The sequence below is a fragment of the Mycteria americana genome, chromosome 9 (genome assembly GCF_035582795.1).
Source record: "Mycteria americana isolate JAX WOST 10 ecotype Jacksonville Zoo and Gardens chromosome 9, USCA_MyAme_1.0, whole genome shotgun sequence".
Classification (NCBI taxonomy): Eukaryota; Metazoa; Chordata; class Aves; order Ciconiiformes; family Ciconiidae; genus Mycteria; species Mycteria americana.
In genome coordinates, this window is record NC_134373.1 from 18363451 (window position 1) to 18385894 (window position 22444).

General features: G+C 36.8%; 1 protein-coding gene across 2 annotated transcripts in view; it reads left to right on the forward strand.

The window, feature by feature from the left end:
• The window catches only part of PDE11A (phosphodiesterase 11A), a 137370-nt gene that overhangs the window by 64181 nt on the left and 50745 nt on the right, over positions 1-22444 (forward strand). For both annotated transcript variants that reach the window (XM_075511602.1, XM_075511603.1), the window contains exons 6-10: positions 4566-4701; positions 7161-7236; positions 8717-8784; positions 9157-9249; positions 12638-12688. In XM_075511602.1, coding sequence (XP_075367717.1) covers positions 4566-4701; positions 7161-7236; positions 8717-8784; positions 9157-9249; positions 12638-12688 — 424 coding nt within the window. The remainder of the gene's footprint in view (positions 1-4565; positions 4702-7160; positions 7237-8716; positions 8785-9156; positions 9250-12637; positions 12689-22444) is intronic.

The following is a 22444-nucleotide window of genomic DNA, read 5'->3' on the forward strand; positions in this document are numbered from 1 at the left end:
ATTGTTGAACTTGTGGAGAACACACAAATATTGTTTTCCTTAGTTAATACTGAAGTAAAAAATACAAAATTATTTTAGAATGTTTGATCTCTTACAAAATGCCTCCTTGCAGTTGTGTTGAAAGGTTTCCAGTAAAATTTTATTTCTGTTCTTGTCGTCAAGTTGGAAAGCCTAAAAACCTCAGAGAACATGTGTTTTCTAGAAATTGTGTTCCTGTGACTAAATCTTGTTTGGGAGCCTAGTCAAAATAGAAGTATATGTTTTGCTTAGTAGGTTCTGTATTTAAACATTTATAAAGGTCTAATTGTAAGTAGTAATAGAAAGAGCTTTTTGTCCATGTGAGGTTACTGTATTAATTCCTACAAGGTGATACAACTGGTAACAGTTCACATAAAATGTCCCACGTGCCAAACGAGTGGATGAAGATTCGGGGCTATTGTGAGAAGGTTTCTCCCATCTTTCAGGACCCAAACTCAGTGATTATCACAGACATTTTATGCAAATCAATTAATACTGATTCTGAATTAGAATTTTCCATGTCAAATGGCTGCCATAATGATAAACCTAGCCTTTTGTCCAACTTGCTATCTATAGCTTAGCACACTTGAAGATTACTTTGTGCTTTGCCGTATTTAAGCCCTTTAAGCAGCTTTAAAAAATATTTTTGGGTAATTTGCCTTTTTTCGTGCTTTATTTCTTCACCTCCAGTGTGGTAAGAAGCTACCACTTCATGAAGGTAAATGTGCATGTTGTACTCCAGATTACAACAGGTCGCAATTCTTAATGCTTTTCATGGATTGATCTCACAGTATTACAAAAATGGGTAGTATTATTTTTAAGATGTGCAAGCTGACAGCAGAGTCCAGGGCCACACAGAAAGACAGGTGGAAGCTAGACCTCTTCCATGCCTTATCCACTAGTTGAGAGATGGGAAAGGTGAGACAAATGGAAAAGGAAAACAAGTGATAAAAAGTAGGAAGGTTTAAATACAGACAAATAATCTGCCGATTCATCTGGGAATCACAAGTTATTGCTTTTGACAAAGAGCTTCAGAGTAGCAGTTGGTCTTTCCTAGGTCAATGAAATTGGTGAAAATACATACGTTTTGTTCAAGGACAGGAGTATGAATCAAGGGATGTGGTTGTTATTCCTGTTTTTCTCAAACTTGATCTATAGCCAGATTAGTCAAAACAACGTAGAGTGGTGTCAAGATAACCAAGCTGGCTCATTTCTTGTTACCATAGTTATATTAGCATGTTACCAAAAAGCAATTTGTAGTAGCCTGCTCTGCATGCAGTCAAGTCAAGATTATTTTAACTTTAGTCTGAGATGTTAATAAATACATGCAACCTGGTGGCTAGTCTTTATAAGATTTATAAAGGTTTATTTCTGTGTATCTTAATATAAAGATTTATTGCTTTTTCTTTTATTTTTCATCCAGTGGAAAGTGAAGTTGGTTTTACAAAGACCAAGGTTAGACTGGCAGGTATGACGTCACATTTGGATCTAGCACAGGCACAGCTTGAGTTCCTGGCACTATAGAGGGAAAATAAAGGTTATTTAGGATACAGAACAATGCCGCGAGCCCTTGACATTTGAGCATTTTTCCTAGTGAGTTTTGCCCTTTTCATTCTGCAGCCCTAACTGATGTAAAGTCATGAGACATTTCATGTGGAAAAGAAATGGCAAGATGAGTTTCTTCATCATCACACCAGTGAAGATAAATATTATTTCTTTGAAATTTTAGTGGAAATCCAAAGAGATTATAGGCTGAGAACAGTTCTAGTTACAAGTTTTATCTGAAAGAGAGAGAAGCTCCAAGGACTTTTCATGTCCTAACATACTTTGTCATACAGTTTTAGAAGAAATTGGCTTTTCTTTTGTCCTTCTTACGTCTGGCTAATAGCAGTTCACCTGTTTAGTCCCTAAATATTATAATGAATACTTACATCTTTTTTCCTTTGCTGTTGGTTGGATAAAAGCAAGTGTGGTCTTGCAAGGTAAAGAAATACCTTGCAAGAGCACACTTGCATTTATCTGTTCAGTTTGCAACTTTCCAGCACACACCATGATCAAGTTTATTATCCATAATGGCACAGTGATGCTCTCCTTTTTGCCAGTCATTTTGTTCTTGAAGGACAGGTTTGCCAAGTCTCCTAAATTTTCACTTCCTTTGAAAAAAGATTACATAAATCTTAGAAGCCTTGAGGGTTCAGTTCTGAAGTATTCTGGATGAAGATGAGCCTGAGGGAAGGTGCTGTGGGCTATGTCTTTCCTGCGCAGAAGAAGTTGTCTTGGCAGATGATGTAGCTGAGATTACAGCTCTCTAACCTGAGTACCAGTGGTAGTGGAAAGGTCAGCTGCCTGAGCCAGAGCGTGGGTTGTGTGGGACAAAATATCTGTGCTTCCTCCCGGTTGGGCTGGTACAGAGAAAGTGCTGAAATCCCTGCTACTGCTGTTTCACCACCACTGTCCCCGGGATGATGTCCACTCAGGTATCGCCACATTCCCTGCGGTATTTTTATGCTTCTTAAGGCATCTTTCTGCTCTTCTAGTCCTGGGAGCTGGTAGGGTTCATGTCACTGTTTAGAGAGGATTGAAGGTACCCGATTTTGGCTTTACCACTTCCCTACTGTACTTTCTGCCATCCCTGTCAGGGAGGCTTTGGGGAAGATAGCAAGGCAAGCAGCCGCATAAGGGGAGCCTGCAGCACTGCTAGGTGCTCTTGAGCTGGGTTTACTCTCCTGCCTGGCATGTGGTGCTCCTGCTAGCACGTGGCCAAGCCAGGGAGAAGGTGGCATGCAGCTGCCTGTATCAGTCCAGCAGGACTCACTCATGGCTTTCCACAGTTTGGAGAAAATTGTTGCTTGTGATTTTTAGAGTAGCTTCTGAGTGTTCTGAGCTGCTGAGGGTTCTGAGCGCCAGCTGGCTGTGATTTGCATCAGAATTAAGCATCGATATTTCCTCCTAGTGAAAGTTGAGTGCCTCTTTTCCAAAGTGTAGTTGTAAAGCACTTGCTAAGAATGGAGACAACATAGTAGTACATACTTCTAAAACTTCTTCCTGAATTATATCTTGTTTCTTTTACTTGAATTCATTTGCTGCTTAAAATGCTTGACACCCTTAGTCCAGTCCCAATTTAAAGTGTCTTATATTATACTGATAATATCATCCAGATTTTTAAGGTATGAACTGGGAGCTATGCAATTGAAATTAGATTGTTAGCATTAAAGATTTTTTGCTTCTCAAGTATTGATGTCCTGAAATAAATATTAAATTATAAACGTGAATTTTTTTTACTTAGCTCAAAAAACATTATATTTCTGTAAAGGTTCCTGTCAAAGTATACACATAACACTTATTACAGTCACGCAAAATTCTTACCCCAAATGCAAGTTGATACACTTAGATTTATTTGTATAAATCATTATTATTATCTTTATAGTCTTTTAAGAATATTGAGTTTTCTTTCAAATGAGTGACTTAGTTGAATTAGTCTCCAGAAAATCAATGCAGCCAACAAAAATCAATCCTTTCACTTTGAGTCTTCCAAGCATTTTACTGTGCATCCTTCTTTCATTCATGTGCATTACTTTGAAGCTTCAAGCTATTGTAGTCTTCTCCATGGCTGCTCAGAGTAACTTTTTTCTAAGTAATGTTTCTCAGGTGTTGAAAATTGATCAGTTTTCTTCTCAAAACTAAGACAACATGCATTTGTTTGTTCACACATGCTAGCTACCCCTTGCCAATGTCAAAAACCTGTCTGCAATAAGTCAATGAGAACTTTCCTGCTGATTAGATGAGGTATAAGGTGAGGACTTTAAGGTCTGTGTAGATACTAAGTTTTCTGGAGAAGCTGTGGTGGAGTGTGGTGAGTTGAGCCCATAATTCTAGTGTCTTATGCTCATTTACTGACAGCTCTCTAGCCCCTCAGTAGTTGTGGCAGAAGGTCAGCCAGGAAAAAAAAAAAAGAAACATTAATGCATTCTATGTCTACTTGGATCCACCTGCTGCAACAGGCTTACATTATGGATTTTAAGACTTATTTCGTGATCCCTTCTTCAGCCACTCAGGCCTGGCATGTCAGACCAAAATAAAAAAAATGGTATTTCCCTTGACAGGAAAGTTATTAGAAATATGAATTTAAAATACCTCAAATTATTATACTAATTTGAGAAATTAAAGTCTTAAAATTACATACTTTCAGGTAGTTCTACAGAAAATATTACTTAGAACTGGTTGCTTTTGATGAGCAGGCCTGTATCCTGCAGAAACTTCTAACATAATCCCACTCTTGATTCATACATAAATGCATTTCATTATTAAATGCTGTATTTCCTTTACTTGGGAGACCAACACTATTTTCAAAAGAAAGAATTGTGTAAATGAGAGAATTTTTGATGTACCATTTCAATAAATACCAAATTATTGTTCCATAGATAATGCTTAGTAACCATTAATAACTGTGAATGGTTCTGCTGTTCCTATGAATATGCCTGTAAGACATGCTGGACTTTCAAGCAACGTTGACTATTCTTTTCTTCCCTTGTTATGCCTTTTGATAGTTTCAAAGACAGCATGGAGAAATCATCATCTTATTCTGACTGGCAAATAAATAATAGCATTGCTGAACTCGTAGCTTCCACAGGTCTCCCAGTGAACATCAGTGATGCTTATCAGGATCCTCGCTTTGATGCTGAAGTAAGAGATTTTTAGAAATGTAAATATACATAACATTTTCGGCATTGCAACTAATATAACACAATTTTATCATTATAGCCAAGTGGCTGTAAAACGTGAATATTTATTTTGAATTATTTTTTTCTATCCAGTATGTCCTCCTTCTGATCTGCCGGTGTTGACATGGCTTTATACAGTAAACACAGGTCACTGAATTAGTGTATAATTTTAGGCAGTTACTTAGTCTGTCCATGATTCTCTTTTTTTTTCTATTTATAAGTGATACCTTCCCCTGTCAAATGCTTTGATATTTATGCAAACTGATTTTTATTGCTGAAAATTCCGCTGTTGGTGTTCAGTGTTAGCAGCACCATTGTTGTTAGCTGTTGGGGTGACTGGGACTGTACACACACAGAACCGGTATCTAGAGAGACAAATGTTGTTTGTGATCTAAGTTAGCCAACTAACCTTTTAATTTGCACAAATAAAATATACACACTGGATTAGTTATTTCTCCAAGATACATATCACTCCTAATAAAAGTTGTTTGTGTATCCTAAGGTATTCATTCCAGCCTCAGTTAGGAAGGTGTAGATACAGATAAAAATGTATATGTATACTTAACACCTAAATAAATGTTAGAGGCATATGCAAGGACAAAATCTTCACTGAATTCTATCCAGTAAAACAGTGTTACTACAGGGGACTTGGCCAGCATTTGGGCAGCAGGTTAATAAGTGGACAGCCTTGTTCAGGAAACTTGCCAAACTATATTACTACAATAAGTGTGCTTGGACGTGTTTCACGTTGAGAGTTTGCTTGGTTCCAGTTTTATTCCATGTGTCATTACAGGGATTATCTCTCAAACCAGCAGAATTTGTCAAAACAAGAAAAATAAAAGGGGCCTGCTGTAAAACGTGTACAGGAAAGCTGTGTTGATGCTAATTTGTTCAGAATTCCAAAAAGTACAATTAATGCCTGGGGTCTTTTTCTTGCCAAAGAGATATGCTAAAATAAAGCATGCCAGTCCTCGATATATTTGCAGTTGTACTTTTAATATATCATGTCCTGAATAATTCAGCTCTCTTATTTGTTTCACAGTTAGTCCTTTCCAAGTTAGGCACTGCCCAATTTATATATAGAAAAAGAAAACACTTAATACAAAGGGCAGTAATTATTTTCTGATGGTGGGTTCCTATGAAAATTTAATTCTTAAATTCAGTTGTTACCATCAATTATTTCTACAGACAGTAAAGTGTAGTAAGACGAACATATTATCCCTTAGGACTTAGATAGAATCAAACATACATTTGTAGTTATGAACAGATATTCTGTTCTCTGCTTCTATTGAAAACACTCTCTTTTTTTTTCTCCCAGAACACCGTCATTTTCAAATGCTGATGCTCAATTTTCAACTCATTCACTGGGATTTTAATGCCGAAGTATTTTCATTGAGTTCATTTTAAGATATATATCTGAGGCAATTGTTCCCCCACTTGCATGGATTTTAGGTGGCACTCCACACTGATTTCAGTGATGAGTTCTGAGTATGTACGAATAAGCAGTACTCTAGTAAAACGCGAGTTATACCTTTTGCTAGCTAGGATATCACAGTGATCCCATCCTGCCTCCAGTATATGAATTATTGCTGTTCTTTTCTTCTATTACGGATTGCCTGTAGCACTGGCAGTGAGAACATCTGATCTCCTGTGAGTGAGCTCATCCCACTCTTACTCTAATCTCTTTTGAAAAAATATTTTCTTTTCTTGAGATTTTGCAGCAATGACCCTAAAGAATAACGCTTATTAACCATAGAAAAGAGAGAATCGGTGACACTTATAATAAATTGCAAAGTTTTATACTATATTAGATAGAAAACAATAAATGAGGCAGAAAATTCTCTTCAGAACTACAGGACCAATTAAACCTACATAGAAAATCTCAAATCTTGATTTTGACCTAATCCTTCCATTTCTTCCTAGCTTGCACTTCTGCACAATTCCCTACTTACTCTTGCCTTTCTTCTGAAAATGTGTATTTCCTGTAAGCCCCCTTTTACAGCTGCTTTGCTAAATCCAATTTAAGTTTGACAATTTGGAAGAGTATTTCTAAGGCACACTTATTCAATGGAGGTTGTCTCTGCTAATCCACTAGTGTAAGTAATCCAGAAACTGTCTGGACACTGCCTCAATTGCAGTTTGTCTTAAATTCCAAGTCAAATAGTGTAAGCTTTCTGTGGCAAAGATGGCAATGTTTCTGTTTTCTTTGGCAATTTTTAGGATAATCCGTGTGACTTTTGGTTAATCTTACTGTGAATAAGGTTTCAGCAGAATTTTTTTTCTGAGTGAGAGCTGATCCATATGGAATGATATTTGTAAATGTAAACTTACTCCTTGACATTTGTATTACTATTATTCTAGAATGTAAAAGGCTGCAAATGGTACCTACTGCTAATGAAAGCTCTCATGTCTATGTTTTAGGCTGACCAGATTTCTGGCTTTCACATAAGGTCTGTTCTATGTGTTCCTATATGGAATAGCAGCCACCAAATAATCGGTAAGACCTTCCTCGTAGCTGCATCATTTTTGTGCTAATGTAAATTTAATTCTGTATTTTTAATTCTATGTTCCTCTTTCTTCTTTTTCCCAGCTGAATATTGTTAAGAAGTTACGGTACCTAGGATGCATGCTAAGTATCCAAGAAGGGATGTTTTGACTTGGATACTGTATGGACTTTTTCAGCTTTCCCATTGTGTCATTGTTAAGTTATATATTGTATTGAAACTTGAAGACTAATGAGATGAAAACAGAAATTCTAACAATATTAGTGAAAAATGCTTGATATGATTTGGTACTTTTCTTGGGTCTCCTTTTTTTGTACGCGACTCAGGCAACTGTTTCTGCAGTCCAGCAAAGTGATCATTTCCCTCTTTAGTGATAAACTACACAGTCAGGGAAGACTTACCGGAGAGGCTGTGGCAGCTGTCAGAGTTGCCTGTGGCAGTGGTGTGTGCTGGATCAGGACGTGACAGGGTTTTATTGCTTGTTTGATAGGATGCTTCTCAGCTATGATACACCTGCAATTGGCCCTGTGTTATTACTTGCTTTTGGCACAAAAAGGATCGCCATTTGTAAATAACAGTGCCAGATTCCTCTGTAACTTTCCACAGAAGAATTCAAGTCAAAGCAATAGCAGTTTAAACCAGCAGGGCAAGACTCACATCCCTGTGTGTTGTGGCTGTTCAGTGAGAGCTGAGATCAGTAGTGCATTGCTGAAGGCACTCGGTGCCGTGCAGGATCAGGATCTTTGAGCTTATTCAGCAGAGATGATGTGGGAATTGAGTTATTTAAAAATGTGGCTCATTGTTTGTTGTGAAGTGCGTATTACCTTAAAGAAGTACAAAGAAACTGAACTCTTGACTGCTGATAGCTCTTACAGTATTTTTCTACAGGCATATTGTAGTTAAATGAAATAGAAATGGTTTGTTGCAGTAGAACTCAATATTAGTTCAGCTAGAGCCAAGAGCTTTGAACACTTTTTCTTTTTAAAGTGGTTTCAGGAAATTACATTTTTTTTCATTGGTTCAATAAATTTATGGACCAGTCAGGAGAAAAAAAGGACTTATATACCCAGGTGATGCTAAACCAACTAAGATTTTAGGAATGAAGATACTGATTCAGCAAATTATATTAGTAACTCCAAATTGCTAGGACGACTTACATGATTGCTGTTAGCAAAGTGCTCAAGTTCTTTTCCAAAGAGATCTTTAATCCTTTGTGAAAAGCATTGTAACTTTTAGATTTGCAATATTATACTTGGAGAGTAAAGAATAACAGTTAAAAGTAATAAACTGAGTCCTGGTATCAAAACAATCAGACTTTCACATGTTTATGGCTGTTTAATGATTTTCAGAATAAATATTTGCAGTTTTGCTTTTCAGTTTGAAAGGTGTATTTTAAATGTTACCAATGAATAAAATATTCTGCATTGTGAAATAATGAATGAAGATTGTAATTCATATTAACTCTTTCTAAAGGGGTAGCTCAAGTGTTGAACAGGCTTGATGGGAAACCCTTTGATGATGCCGACCAGCGACTGTTTGAAGTAAGAAGCATTTGGTTTTGTAGCAATAACATACTTTTTCAGCAGGATTTGGTATTTATGGGTAATGCTGCTTCAGCCTACTCTAGGGAGGGAGGAAGAATGTTGTCTGTATTTGTGATTTGACGTTACTTCTCAGAACTCCTCACTTAATGAGGTTTTATCCTAATTAAAACAAGTTTCTTGCTTCTGATCTTTCTCATCTTGTTGAGGCCAGTGACTTACCTGCATTCTCAAGATAACCTGTCTAAGCATGATTATTCCTAATATTTCCATGCAATTCCTTTTCATGATTAAGCCAGCATTCATCTTTGTGTTTGTATTATAATTGAATTATAATTGACTTTGTTTTATTTTTTCTCTTTTTAATTTTAGGCTTTCGTTATTTTTTGTGGCCTGGGTATCAACAACACAATTATGTATGACCAAGTGAAGAAATCCTGGGCAAAACAGTCTGTGGCTCTTGACGTATGTGTACATCTTAATGAAACCTTTTCTTGCTCATAAGTGTCACATGTAAAAGAACCTACTGCTTCTGAATTTATTGTAGTTAGCATCATTTTCTATATCTTCCTCTCTGCACCTTGGAGTGTTGTCTTAAGGTAATGCTGAAGGGATACTTTCTCAGGGTATGCTTAGCTGGGGAGCTCATGCACAGCTTAAGTAATTTTAAATCTGAATATCTCATTTGATGCCTATGTTTCTTACATTAGAAGGGGGGACAGTGATGATGGAGAATCTAGTTTCTTACAGGTGTAAGTGTAGGAATTAATCTAGGCTTTATATGTATTTTCTTGTCCATCAGTAACTGAAAATTCCTTCGAATTTGGTATTTAACATGGCTTGTTGTTCTTCTAGTGTTGTAAAGTGTAAGTAAAACATACTGTGAACAAGACAAAATTTGAAAAAAGTTATCATCATCATAGGTTTTTTTAGTATCAAAAGCAACATCTGCTGAACCCTTACCAGATACATGTCTTGCTAGAATAAAGTCAAAGCAGGATGGCTGGCAGCTCAGTAACAGCTCTGCTGTGGGTCGAGGCCAATACATAATGCAAGGTCCTGGCATTCCAACACGTCATGTCTTTCTATAAAATACATATACAGTAGGTAAATGGATGGAAAGCTTTCTCTTTTTTTTTTTTTTTTTTTCCCATTGACTTTGTAGGAATTTCTTTTCCTGTTTCCACCTCCCCCCCCTTCATGAAGAATGAAATCTACCAGCTCCTGTAAAACAAACTCTAAAATGCAAAACATTTTTTTTTTAAATTATGATTATTTAAACTTCTATAAACTGATTCAAAAATAAAGCACTATCTCTACTATATTCTGGAGATTTTAAACGTAATCATATTAAAAATAATCTTGGTGAGAACAAAGCTTGGAGTTTTGATGATAGCTTTACAAATTTACTTTATTCCTACTAAAACAATAATTAAGAACGATTTGAATGAAATTTAAGATCTTTTAACAAGCATTAGGCAAGACTGGTTAATCTTAAAACATTCCTCCGATGAAAGGGTAACGTCACTGAGATTTCAGTATTGTTTTAAATTTCACTTGCGATAAGAGAAGAAAATGATCTAGCTATCCCTGATGTGTGCACCCTTTAACTGTGTAACTCCTTTGAGTTTATACAGTACACACCATTACAATAAGAACCACAAAAATAGCCTGATTGAGATATGAATTTCTCTTCATTAAAACAAAAATCAAACCAAACTGGATTGCTGTGAAGATGGCATAATGTTTTTTCTTTGCTTTAGGGTTGGAGATATTTATCTGTGTATTGGGAATCTATCCTGTAAAGCATGTAGGCATGTTAAGGCTTTTTGAAGTCAATAGGACTGTTCATGTTAGAAAATATTCTAAGCATAAGTGGCTTTTTTATTATTCCTATATATGTATTCACTTAGGAGGAAAAGTTAAAAACTTTCCTTTTCAGGCCCCCTGCAAGATTCCTTATTCTTTACATAAAATAGTCATGAATTACTATAAGGCCTCATATGCCCCAGATATTTGTGCAATATTACACCTTAGAATGAATATGCCTCCTGGCAAGAAAAACAAGCAGTGTCAGATATCACTCAGGCACATAGGGATGGAAGTTAACATAGAAGTTTGTTATTTACTACTGAAATCAAGGAAATTTAAATTTCTTGGTTTAAAATAACAGCTTCTTTCTTTGATCTAAAAAAGACTAATAGCCATATAGCTTGAATGTGGATTATAGGTTTGATAAATGGCCACTACGCTTCAGTGAAGAGTAATTCTTTCTATAAATGAGCTACAACTCATGATAATATTTGTGTAAAGTAATTGAAGATACAGCAGAAAAGTACTGAAAAAAAGAATGGTATATGCTGAAGGACTGTGAATCCATTTTTCAGTAATAGAATACTTTATTAGTATTTATGTATTTAGCTAGGATGACATTGATATCAGATGTAAAATAAATCAATTTGGTACATACCATAGTAAGATTCTTATCCAGATATACAGATACTGTTTGTCATATAGAATTCTCATAAGATTGACTAATAAACAGAAGACCAAAATGTAAAAAAATGATGGGGAAACGTTGACAGTAGGATGCCATATGGTTCAAAACCGGGCTAAGTACTATTTTATATATAAAGAATGCAAAATTTGCAAATGATTCAAAGATTAGAATAATAAATATTAAGGAAGACTGTAAAAATCTAGAGGGATATAATGAATGCAGGTAAAGGAGAAGCTTGACAAGAATTTTGGTATTAAGTGTAATCTGTCATAGCAGAAGACATAATTTTACTAATCTTACAGATTTCTGAGAGAAGCTATGATATGGTTGGACAGAAAAATAGATACTATTTGAGGAAGGACATGATGTATAGTTATAGAAAGTAAAACGTGGGACAGAACAAGTAAATTGGTGTTTGTTATTTATTCTTTTATCGTGCAGGAATGATTTCCTGTTACTGTGAAAGATGACACCTCTAAAATTGATATGAGTAAATACATCTTGGGACTTATTGCCACAAGGTATTGCAAGCCAAGGGCATTTGAGATAGAGTTTAGGCATTTGTATGAGTAACAGAGACATTCATAGATGAAAACAATTTCAAAATGAGAAATATATATCAAAGCTTTAGCACATGAGCAGATCAGGTGTTGCTGTGTGGTGAGGAGGACCTCCTGTCCTTGCTAGGAGTGCTCTGGCTCTGTGAGCTCCCTCGTGGACCAGCACCTCATCCCACACACAGTCAGACCTTGCACAGACAGCACACCGGATGGCTCTTGCACCTTCTGGAGCGCTTGTTCAATGTTAGTATCATCATGTAAGGATATAATGTATTCCATGTAAATGTATGCATACTTACAAGTAATAAGAGGAGGTCTGCAGTACCTTGTGCATTATTTCTGATGCTTTCATCTCCAGAAAGGTATTGAAGAGAATGTCAGGCATAGCGTAGAGGTGCTAATTTGCATGCAGTGATGTGCCACTAGCAAAGGCATTAAAGCTTTACAGTATAGCAAAAGGCATTATTTAAAGTCTATAAATCTACTGTTATTTTTACATTAAATTCTTTCTCTTTTAATTGTAGAACTCCAGGAGAACAATGTAGGAATGCTTATAATATTAAATTACTTACTGTCCATAATTCCCTATAAAATTCCCTGCAATATAAATGCCAAATGTATACCTGATAACCTGCAATTAGTTATTATATGCTGACATTCAGAACTGAATTACCATGTATAAATATTAATTAAATTTGTTTTAAACATCATTGATTAGACTGCAGTACAGAGCCCTATTATTTCTACTTGTCAAGTCTACAAAAATGATTTTGTATCTTTTGTTCTGGGGCAGGTGTTATCTTATCATGCAACATGTTCGAAGGCAGAAGTTGATAAATTTAAGGTAAGGATTTAAGTTTTTAGTTATTTCTGAAAATATAACAGTAAATTAAAATGGATGTAGATTATCTGAGAGAAAAGTTTTTCATCGAAAGCAGAAAATCATAATTAACAATGATTTACAAAGGATGTATTACATGTTAGGCTGTTGGGCAGGGAAGGCAGAAAAAAAATCTTTCAAAGGATAAAGAGCTGCAGTGATGGGTGCACAGCGGCAAAATACCATTGTCCCAGCACCAGCTGCTGGAACTGCATGTCAGCATGGGGTTGGTGGCCTCCTCAGCAAGAACCACCATAGGGAAGTCATACCACAGTGGAAGGTGAGGAAGAGGCTGGAGAAAATGAGAGGAACTTGAGACTTTACATGCTTATAGTGTGGAAGTTGTCCTGTGTTTACCAAAAAAGCAGAGCATTCACTGTCTAGATTGTGCATAGGCTCAGAAGGCTGGACACAAAGTGAGAAATCTCCTTCTAACTTCTGTAAGCGCCCTGGGCAGAACTGTAAAGTGATGTGTGCTGAACATAGCATTGCTAGGGACCAATAATTATGTGTTCTCACTGAATCCTGCCTTGCCAAGGGGTAGAGAGTAGGGGGAATGGTGACCTTGCTCTTTCATCACTGCCAGCACCCCAGCGCTGCTTTGGTGATAGGCTTTGTTTGTCCTTTTCTGCTTGAGGAAACACTAGGGAAATTTGGTGGCACTTTCCTTGGCTATGAGGAGTCAGTGTTGTAGAGGGCTTCTCAAAGCTGTTTGGGAGGCTCTCGTGGGCGGGTATCGGTGTTGGTCTCCTGTACGCAAAGTGCATCGGAGACTGTGGCAAGGCCTGGGAAGGAGATCTGGACTGTTGTGACCCCACACTGCTGGCATTACCTGCTGTGACTCCCTGGCACCTGTCTGGCTGAAAAATAGATGTTTGGTTGTTTTGACGCTTGGCTGGCTGGCTGCAACCTGATCTCTGCACCATGGGGATGGTTGTGGTGGAAGGGGGAAGCCATGGGTGACTTAGCAGAGCTGATACTGATGAGTTACTTGGGTTGAGGAAGGGCAGCTACTGCTAGTTAGTTAATTAGTTTGTAGATTATTGCCCAAATGATGGCTGTGCCTTAGAACTCTGTATCGATACCTGGTGATAAGGGTGTACTATTCTCCCTCCATTGTAGTTACTGGTGCAGTTACCCACACTTTTATAAGCTGAAGATTAGATTACTGAATTATTGCTGGAATCAAACATGCTTGAAGATCATTCCAATGCTGCAGCCAGCAGAAAATACTTTTTTGTGCTTAATAAGTTGTAGGTTATGTTTGACAAAAAGAACACTGAACACTGTGTGAGAGAGAGGGGAAAGAAAGGGATAAAGGACCATAAATACTCTTTTTTTAAAAAAAATTTTAGTTTTCCTTAGAATAAACACCTGTAATATAGCTTCTGTGACTGTCAGGATTCAGCCAGTATCTTTCTACATACCAGAGGGCATACTTCTTGGTTGCTGTCAGCCATTGAAAGGCAATTCTCCATCATGGTCTGTGGAGTTGAAATAAAAGCCTGCTATGCTACTCTTTGGACTTAGATACTAGAGTGATGAAGAGCTAGTCTACTTGTTTTCCCAGGTGTCTTCATTAATAGATTTGCCAGTCTCCAAGTAAGGAATGTCTTGTCGTTATCCATTTAGCCTGAAGGCATGTAACTATCCATTTAATGGTTAATGATAAGGTAAAGGGAAATGAAAAACATTTATTCATTAATAACCCCGATAGATACATTTTTATAAAGAACATAGATGAGAAAATGAGTAATATAACCAAGCTATGCTTAAACTAAGCCAAGATACTTTTTCAGAAAAATGTTCCCTTTGCTATATCCAGTTGTCTCACTTTCAATTCCTGACAAAATGAGTGCCAGGTAGTCTTTGTTAATGCTTTACACTACTGGTTGTAAACAAAACAACAAAAACCCAGAGAGGACCAGCGTGTCTTGTGGGCCTTTGACAGAGAGCTCATCCCCAGAGAGGGCCATCCATCCGTGGGGTGAAATTGCTCCCGTCTCCCCCCTTGCAGAGCTCTGGCAGCCGGTCTCCCTGCCGAGGTCTCCTGGGGCATCCTACCCTGAAATCACTGCACTTTTCTCTGTTCATTATATAGTTACATTTTGGATAAGCCCTTTGTTATATTAGGGTCATCTTCTAGACTTGACTGGCTAATAAACAATTCCTCCCTCTGGGGGTGTTTGGGGCTGAAACTGTCCCCTCTCCCTTTGGTGATTTATTGGCAGATGTCAGAGGAAATGTGTGTTACGATTTACCCGATGTTCTGGTGCAGTCAGAACAGGAACAAACACACATGATAGAAACATCTAAATGAGAGTAATGCCAGTAGTTCACTTACTGGCTCTTGACTGACACGGGACCTAACCATAATTAATGACTTTGGAGTGACAATACATTTGAGTTGACAACTTTTCAACATATTACCCCAACCATACTGTAACTGGGCCTCAGCAGCTTGGAAATAATTACTTATTCTTCTTCCTAGTTCAAGTTGTTTGTTTCCATCTTTGTCATCTTATTTCTTTATAGTCTTAATAAAATGCTTTTCCATTAATTTTTATTTGCCTAAGATCTCAAGAATATTCTGATACTAAGTGAAAAATTGCAAGTGTACCTGAAGTTTATTTTTCCTCTGGCTTTTACCAGTGGATTAATTTTATGGCATTACAGAAAGCCTAGCAAGACTAGTTAAAGTTGTTTGGTTTTTTTTACTTGAAATGTTATCAATAATTTCTTACTGTTATTGGATGAATTCACAAATATACAAATTCACAAATATACCTGGTATCTTTTTAAGAGTTAAACATAATCACTGTGAGCAGGTTTGGTAAAATAAATAACATTTATTTCTGTTGCTACTAATCTTGTCTAAGAATTAATGAAACAACAAAAAAACCCACCTTAATAAGAAACCCTTAAGAAATTAAATACCCTTCTCCAGATGCTAGGATGGGAAAAAGCGCAGAGCACCATTGGCTGTGGAGCTGGAAAATACAGAGGGAAGTTCACAGTATGGAACAATGAAACATGAGTGTATGATAATGGACCATGTCATGCAATTGGCCTAGTCCATAGCTGATTTCTACAATTGTCTAAAAACAAAGCAGCAACCTAGATTCACGTTGAACATTTTTTTGCACATTTTTGAAGGGATTCCACTTCTGGTGTAACTAGAATATAGCTTTCACTAATAAAAATCTGAAAGCCACATTTAAAAATGCTTATATGATTAGAAATTGTTCTATTAATGAATGGATCTTTTTCTTCTCAGAAGAGAATCCAATTATGTGAATCACTACTGTAAAAATTCATGTCACCAGTCCTTTTCAGTATTTGCATTAAAGCTTTTGGGATTCATTAGCACTTACGCTAGCAGACACGCGTTTCTCAGGAGGCCAGTGTGAGCAGGACCAGTGTGAGGCTCAGAGGCAGCGTAGGCAGGTGCAGCTCTGCTGACCCGCACGGAGCCACCCACTCGGTCTGCCGCCCGCGCCCAGGGGAAGTGGGAATGGAAAATTCATGCCCTTAACCCAGTGAGCCTGTTCTAGTGATAAGAGAGGGGCTTAGCCCTCCAGGTAGACACAAGTGGAACTGCAGAGGTCTGGATTCAGAGCCTGAGCAAATCCCTTAGGCCCTCTAGGTGATAATCTGGCCCCGGGGAAGGTAATGGGAGGTTTGCCATTGATTTCAGCAGGATGTTGCTGTCCTCGGCTTTGTTTGGCATTTGTAAAATTGCATAGTAATGTTCCCTCTGTCATCTTCCATCTATTTATTTATGGCAGTCAGTCTTTTGTATTGCATTTTCTGACAGAACAAGATCTCTGAAAAAAGTTAAAATTTAAGATCCAGCCCTCATTTTATGCAAGTTTAAAATGTATGTTAAGTGAAAACTTGAGTTGGCATGCAGTGTAAAATGGGTCCTTTTTCCTGAAAACGAGTAGGTTTTTTAAATAGGGAAAAACACATGGCAGCTTAATTGATAGAGTTTCAATAACAAGCAATTGAATCAGAATTAATTATTAATCAGAATTAATCATGGGGTATCTACCATTATTGCTGTATTTGGGATATGCCTGTACTTCCAGGTTCTAAGAAAGAGGATGTGCTTTTTGTGAATGATTTATAGGACTAAAACAAGAGCAACAAAACCATACAATTTATAGTAAGCATTATACATAGACTCTCCATTGCCAGATTATTTTACATTTATTTGCTACTCAATGTTTTTCAACTTTGAATTTTTTTTTAAGATTTAAATTATGATGGCTTAAAAAAAAAGTAAAAATCATTTAAATCCAATATACTGCTAAATTCATATAAACTGCATAATATTTTTTAGGTTTTCTGATATGTGCTGCATTACTATGATAAGTAGATTTCTGATACCACTGCTCTAGATATTGGGAGAAAAATTAAACTTTACTCTTCATGGGTGTTTGCAAGTAAAACAAAAAAAAACCCCACCTTGAGTGCAAACATTTCTTGCATTTCTCTTCTGAGACTCTCTGTCTGAAGGCTTGAGCCTGATCACAATGATTCTCCTCACTTGCATGTACGTAAGTACACTAAATTAAAACTGAATTTTGGCAGGATAAGCTAAAGTAATGCACCAATGAATCATACCCATATCAATATTCATTTTATTTTTTTAAGAAGTTAGAAATAGATACTATTTTAAAAATTGTGGCAACTCAGTTCTCTCTTGTATTTTAGACTTAAAAGAGAATTCCATTATTTCCGTTAGGTACTAGCGCTAATGTTTAGCTATAAGCATTTGTATTATTGGAATAGAAAAACGTAAGACTAGTGAAGTCTGATTAACCTAATATTGATGCTATCCTATAGCATTGGCCTCTAGTGCCAGGTTTCTTCTCATTCAAATGCAGGTTCTCCAAGCCTAAAAATAGTTGTCTTTTAGACAAATATAGAAAGCCAAGATACATGAGTAAAGAATTTAGAATTGTGTCCAAGACATTTATAGGAAGAGTTACTGACTTCTGAGACAGTAATGAACAAGTCCTGTGACTTAGCAAGCAGTCCCACAAAAACACATCACCTTTAAATTTAACTAATACAGTTTCCAAAGAGAATATGTAAACACTGTCCTATTATGGGTAATATACAAGAAGCTATTTTTAAAAAGCTAACCTAATTGTGCAGCTGTGAATGGTATAAGCCAGATCAATATTTAATGACTACGATGCATTATTTATAGCCCTGTGAGAGATTCCCCTTTTTAGGTCAAACAGCACACAGGAGAGCTACACGACGGAAAATAATGTATCACCTGCTTTACAGAATCTTTGATTCAAAATGTAGCGTGAATAACAATTCCTGTATTTCTCAATTCTGTAGCCTGAGGTATGGCTAGTTAAGACCTACCCCCACATAGGGAGGCTTTTGTCTCTCTCAAAAACACAGACATTTAACTAAATAACAATGCAAAGAGTTGAACCAAAAAAGGAAACAACTTTTAGGACTGCTACTGTATATGACAATGTAAACAGTTGAATCCATGAAAGATGATGGATTTAAGTGAATTTGATACTTGGAGTGTGTTACATGTATGATATAAAATGAAGTTGTTATTCATGTCTTATGCTGTTACAATTTTATACCCACGCTTAAATGCGTAACAGTGGGCAGCACAATAAAAAATTGAATTTCATGTATTAATTTTATCTCCAATCTCTGTAAGGATTGGGAAAGCATTCCTAGGCTATGTTATTCTCTGCTGTGACGCCATCTCTCAATTCAGAACTATTTTAGTCGCTTTTATGTTCTGGTAATTAAATAATTTGTAGTGGTTTATAGTAATTACATTATAGCCTTCCTCAGTAATTAAATTTCAGAAAGGCAAGCTGGCCTTTGTGTTTTGGACCACTTATGAAATATTGCCATTTAAATATGTATAGCTAGAAGATGAGGTTTTTATGCATTGATGACACCGCCGTTTCAATCTGGTAACATGGGCTTACCAAGGACCAAAGGCATGTATCACACTGCAAAGTCAGTATCGCAAGCCATGGTCCCAGCCATACATATGGTGAAACACATACAGCTCTTCGGAGACCTACAATTCTATGTCAGTGCGTGAAGTTATTCACATGCTTAAGTGTTTCTCAGATTGTCCCCCAAGACTAGTCACATAGACTCTTGAACTCCTCTTTGGCTGTCACAGGAGGGTCTGTGCTGGCACTGAGCTTTTCCCCAATGCTATTCCAGCTGCTCAAGTTCCACTGAGAGTAGCAGCAATGGTGAGAAAAATAAGGAGAAACCTTGAGGGTAAACAGGGCTTAAGTGTTAATATTGAGCTGTGTTCCCTTTTTCCCTTTTGAGAAATGCATCTGTTCACAAGGTGTGAAACGCGGTTTGTTTTCTCTGCTTTTCCACATGCACTGCCCACATAAGACAAGACCTAAAGCATAGTGTTAAGAGTTTTCTAATTCATGAAACTGAGGTCTTTATTGTACTACATTATTTCATACACTTTTACATGTGCCTACGTCTTCAGTTGTCATGGAAACAAGAAGTCAGGAACACATTGCATACACTGAAAATTATTAAAAATAATAAGTAATGATTAAAAGTAAAATACTGGGTTTTTATACTGGTTTCTGAAATGTGAGGCTGTCATCTGTTGACATCAGGCTAGTGCTCTGTAGTTCAAAGATATATTAAACTAAATTTTTTTTTTTAATTTCAGTAAAAAGAGGGAGTGGCATGGAGAAGAGGAGTAGGGAAAGATTGTTCATGGTCTTTTCTCATACAATGTTTAGGTTTAGGGGCATCAGATGAAATTTTCAGGGTACAGATTTCAATCTGACTGAAGATCTCTCTTCAGCAAGCATGTAGTTAAACTATATGACCTATCACTGTAGATGTTAATGAGTTAAAAATGATGAATTAACAGAAGGAAAAGACAAATGAGGACTGTTGTACAAAGACAGTCATCTCCGGCTCAGGAAATCTCCAAAGTGCAGCTTGCCGAAGCTGAGGGGAGTGCACCAAAGAAGTATGTTTTCTCAGTTCAAATAGTCTTCCCTGCTCTTGGTCACTCTCAAAGCTAAGGTGCAGGGCTTAGAAGGACCTTTGGTCTGACACAATACAACTATTCTTATGTTATTAATCAGTGTCTTCCAACAGCACTGCTTGGAAAAAAAACCAGGAAACTACATGTGTTGCATCACTTTTTATCACCCAGAGAAGAGACCGTGCCTTGTATGTTTCAAATGAAGAGAAATGTGCTTTGACTTGATGATTACTGTCATAAATCTCAGAAATTGCAGATACTAGGGTTTGATGAAAACTCCCGAGTTTGCTGAATTGTTTATTTTGGTACGAGCTGTTTCTGGATTGTCCTGCTAAGCTATTCTTCAGCTCCTTGTCTCAGTGCCAGGACCTGTGATTCTCAGGTGCACTTCTCCTAATACAACAGCCCTTCTCATACAGATATTGTTACCATCATGAAACCTGTTCCAGTGTGATAGGTTTTATTGAGAATAAGGCATCTAAAAGAGCAATATGACAGTTTGTGGAAAAAGCCTGAGGTTTTTTTTGCTTTAATTTCTTCCATGAGGCATTTTATCAGAAATAAAGTCCTACTAGACTGGTGTCATACTACAGTGTCTACCCTAATTCTAGGGATAGTTAATAGAAAAAGCTAATGGGAATTCTGAATTTGCTTTCAAAAATTTAAACATTCAGTTTTACTGAAATTTCAGCATTTGAATTTACTGGCTTCACAGTTGATCAAGATGAGATTAAATTGTTGCGAAAGGTCACTGAAAGGATTCCTCTTGTATTTCCAAAACGACCACATTTATTATTTCCAGGTGAAAACATGGAGCTCCTGGAGTAAAATGTTCCCTTCCCTCCAGGGCAGATGAAAGGTGAATGTTCCAGGATGTTGTGGAGGGAGAGTTTACAAGGAGTAATATAACCTGGTGAGGCTCAGGCACTGAGCTGCTCTCTGAAGGGGCCAGCCCTCTTTGATGGCTATAGAGGGGTAAAGGCAGTCTGTAGCGGTCATGAGGAGTACATCCACCCCATCTGCCCACCTCTGAATAGTTGTAATCTAACTGGGCAGGTTCCCTGCCCTCATGTTGTCATATCATCTGAGCAGGGCAGGGCATTTCTTCATGTTTTGGTTTTCCATCTGCGAAGAGGGGACAGAAATATTAAAACATCTCTGTGAAAGAATTCAACATTTCTGATTTCTGACTGCAAAAGACTTGCAACTATGTTAAATTTGTATGATAAGCCCGCACAAAACCAGTTTATTTTGTAGCATAGGAGATAAGTAAATCCTGTTGTAAAAAAAATCTTTCTCTTGAGGAAAAGCTAGATATGATTTGAGAGAGTTAAGGCAAAAGAAAGAAACCTGTGGCCTCGAAGCTAGATAAAGCCCACAATTTAATCATATATCCATGCCCAGACAATTTTTTCTGTTCATTTTTGAGTTTAGCACAGGTCATTAAATGAATTTTTAAAAGGGATAGGCTTCTTTCAGCATGGGATAGGTTCTGGCCTGTGGATTACGTCAGGGCAAGGGTGTAATGCAGATGTCAATAAGGAACTTCCTGTGGAATTTTTTTAATATGTAAAGGCAAGATGTATTCTTAAGTGTTTACGCTATACAGAATAATCTCTGAATATATTTACACTGTAGGTTAAAAAGAAGGGAGTTTAAGAGTTAGGATTAAAAAAATGTGAAAAATCAACATTGATATTCTGACTGCAGAGTAAAGACACACAGTAACTAGAAATATTAAATAATAAATGACTACTTCTAAGAACAGCTACTTCATAGCTAGGCCAGAGCTTAAATCTCTTTGTTAAATACCTTAACAAGTAATAAACTTCAATCACTGAAAATAACAGGAAAATTAAAATTATGTGCATGGTCAAAACCGGTCTTTGTACTACTTTTTTTAAAAATCCTTCTTCTCTAAAGCTGAAATAGATTTCAGCTGATTTAGATAATTCTAAGAATTTCTGCTATACTCTAATATTCTTTTACAGTACTAAAAAGGCATTCTAAGTAGTTTAAAATATTACTGACTTATTGCTTTTAATAGTGGCTGTTTTTCAGTTTCTTAGTAATTATGCACACTAACACAGTGGTACTTCAACAACAGAAATTTTCAGCAGAGGAGCAATAAAACACTTCTGGTTATTAATTTACCCGTACTAAAAAAAGTGTGCTACTACTTTGCTGCTCTCAAATACTGTGTTTTGTTATTTACATGGGAAGTTTTGTATTTCTTGCATCTGTTTTCATATCCAAAAACATAGTTGGTCCAGGACTCCATAATGCTTAGAAAAACAAATTAGAAACAGCAATTGTTGGGGACATAGTATTGCTCACAAGTGAAGGTGAAATGATTTATTATCCAAGATAATAACTGTTGTCTGTCCTTCAATCTGATCGGTCATCATACTCCACAAGAATCTCGTGTCAGCTGGAAAGCATCGAGGAATAAATACAGTTCAACATTGCTACACCATTTAGCCAACAGCCATGCACAAAGTGATAAGGCATAGAATACATTTAAAATGTCATGCAAGCCTGAGGAATATCTGATGAATGATTTAAAAAAAAAAAAAAATCAACACTGGTCAAATGATAAAGTAGTATGCTTCAGTCAGGGACAGACTTGGGAATTTATATTTGGAAAGGTTTTCAAACAGGAAGAAAAAATCTACCTAGCA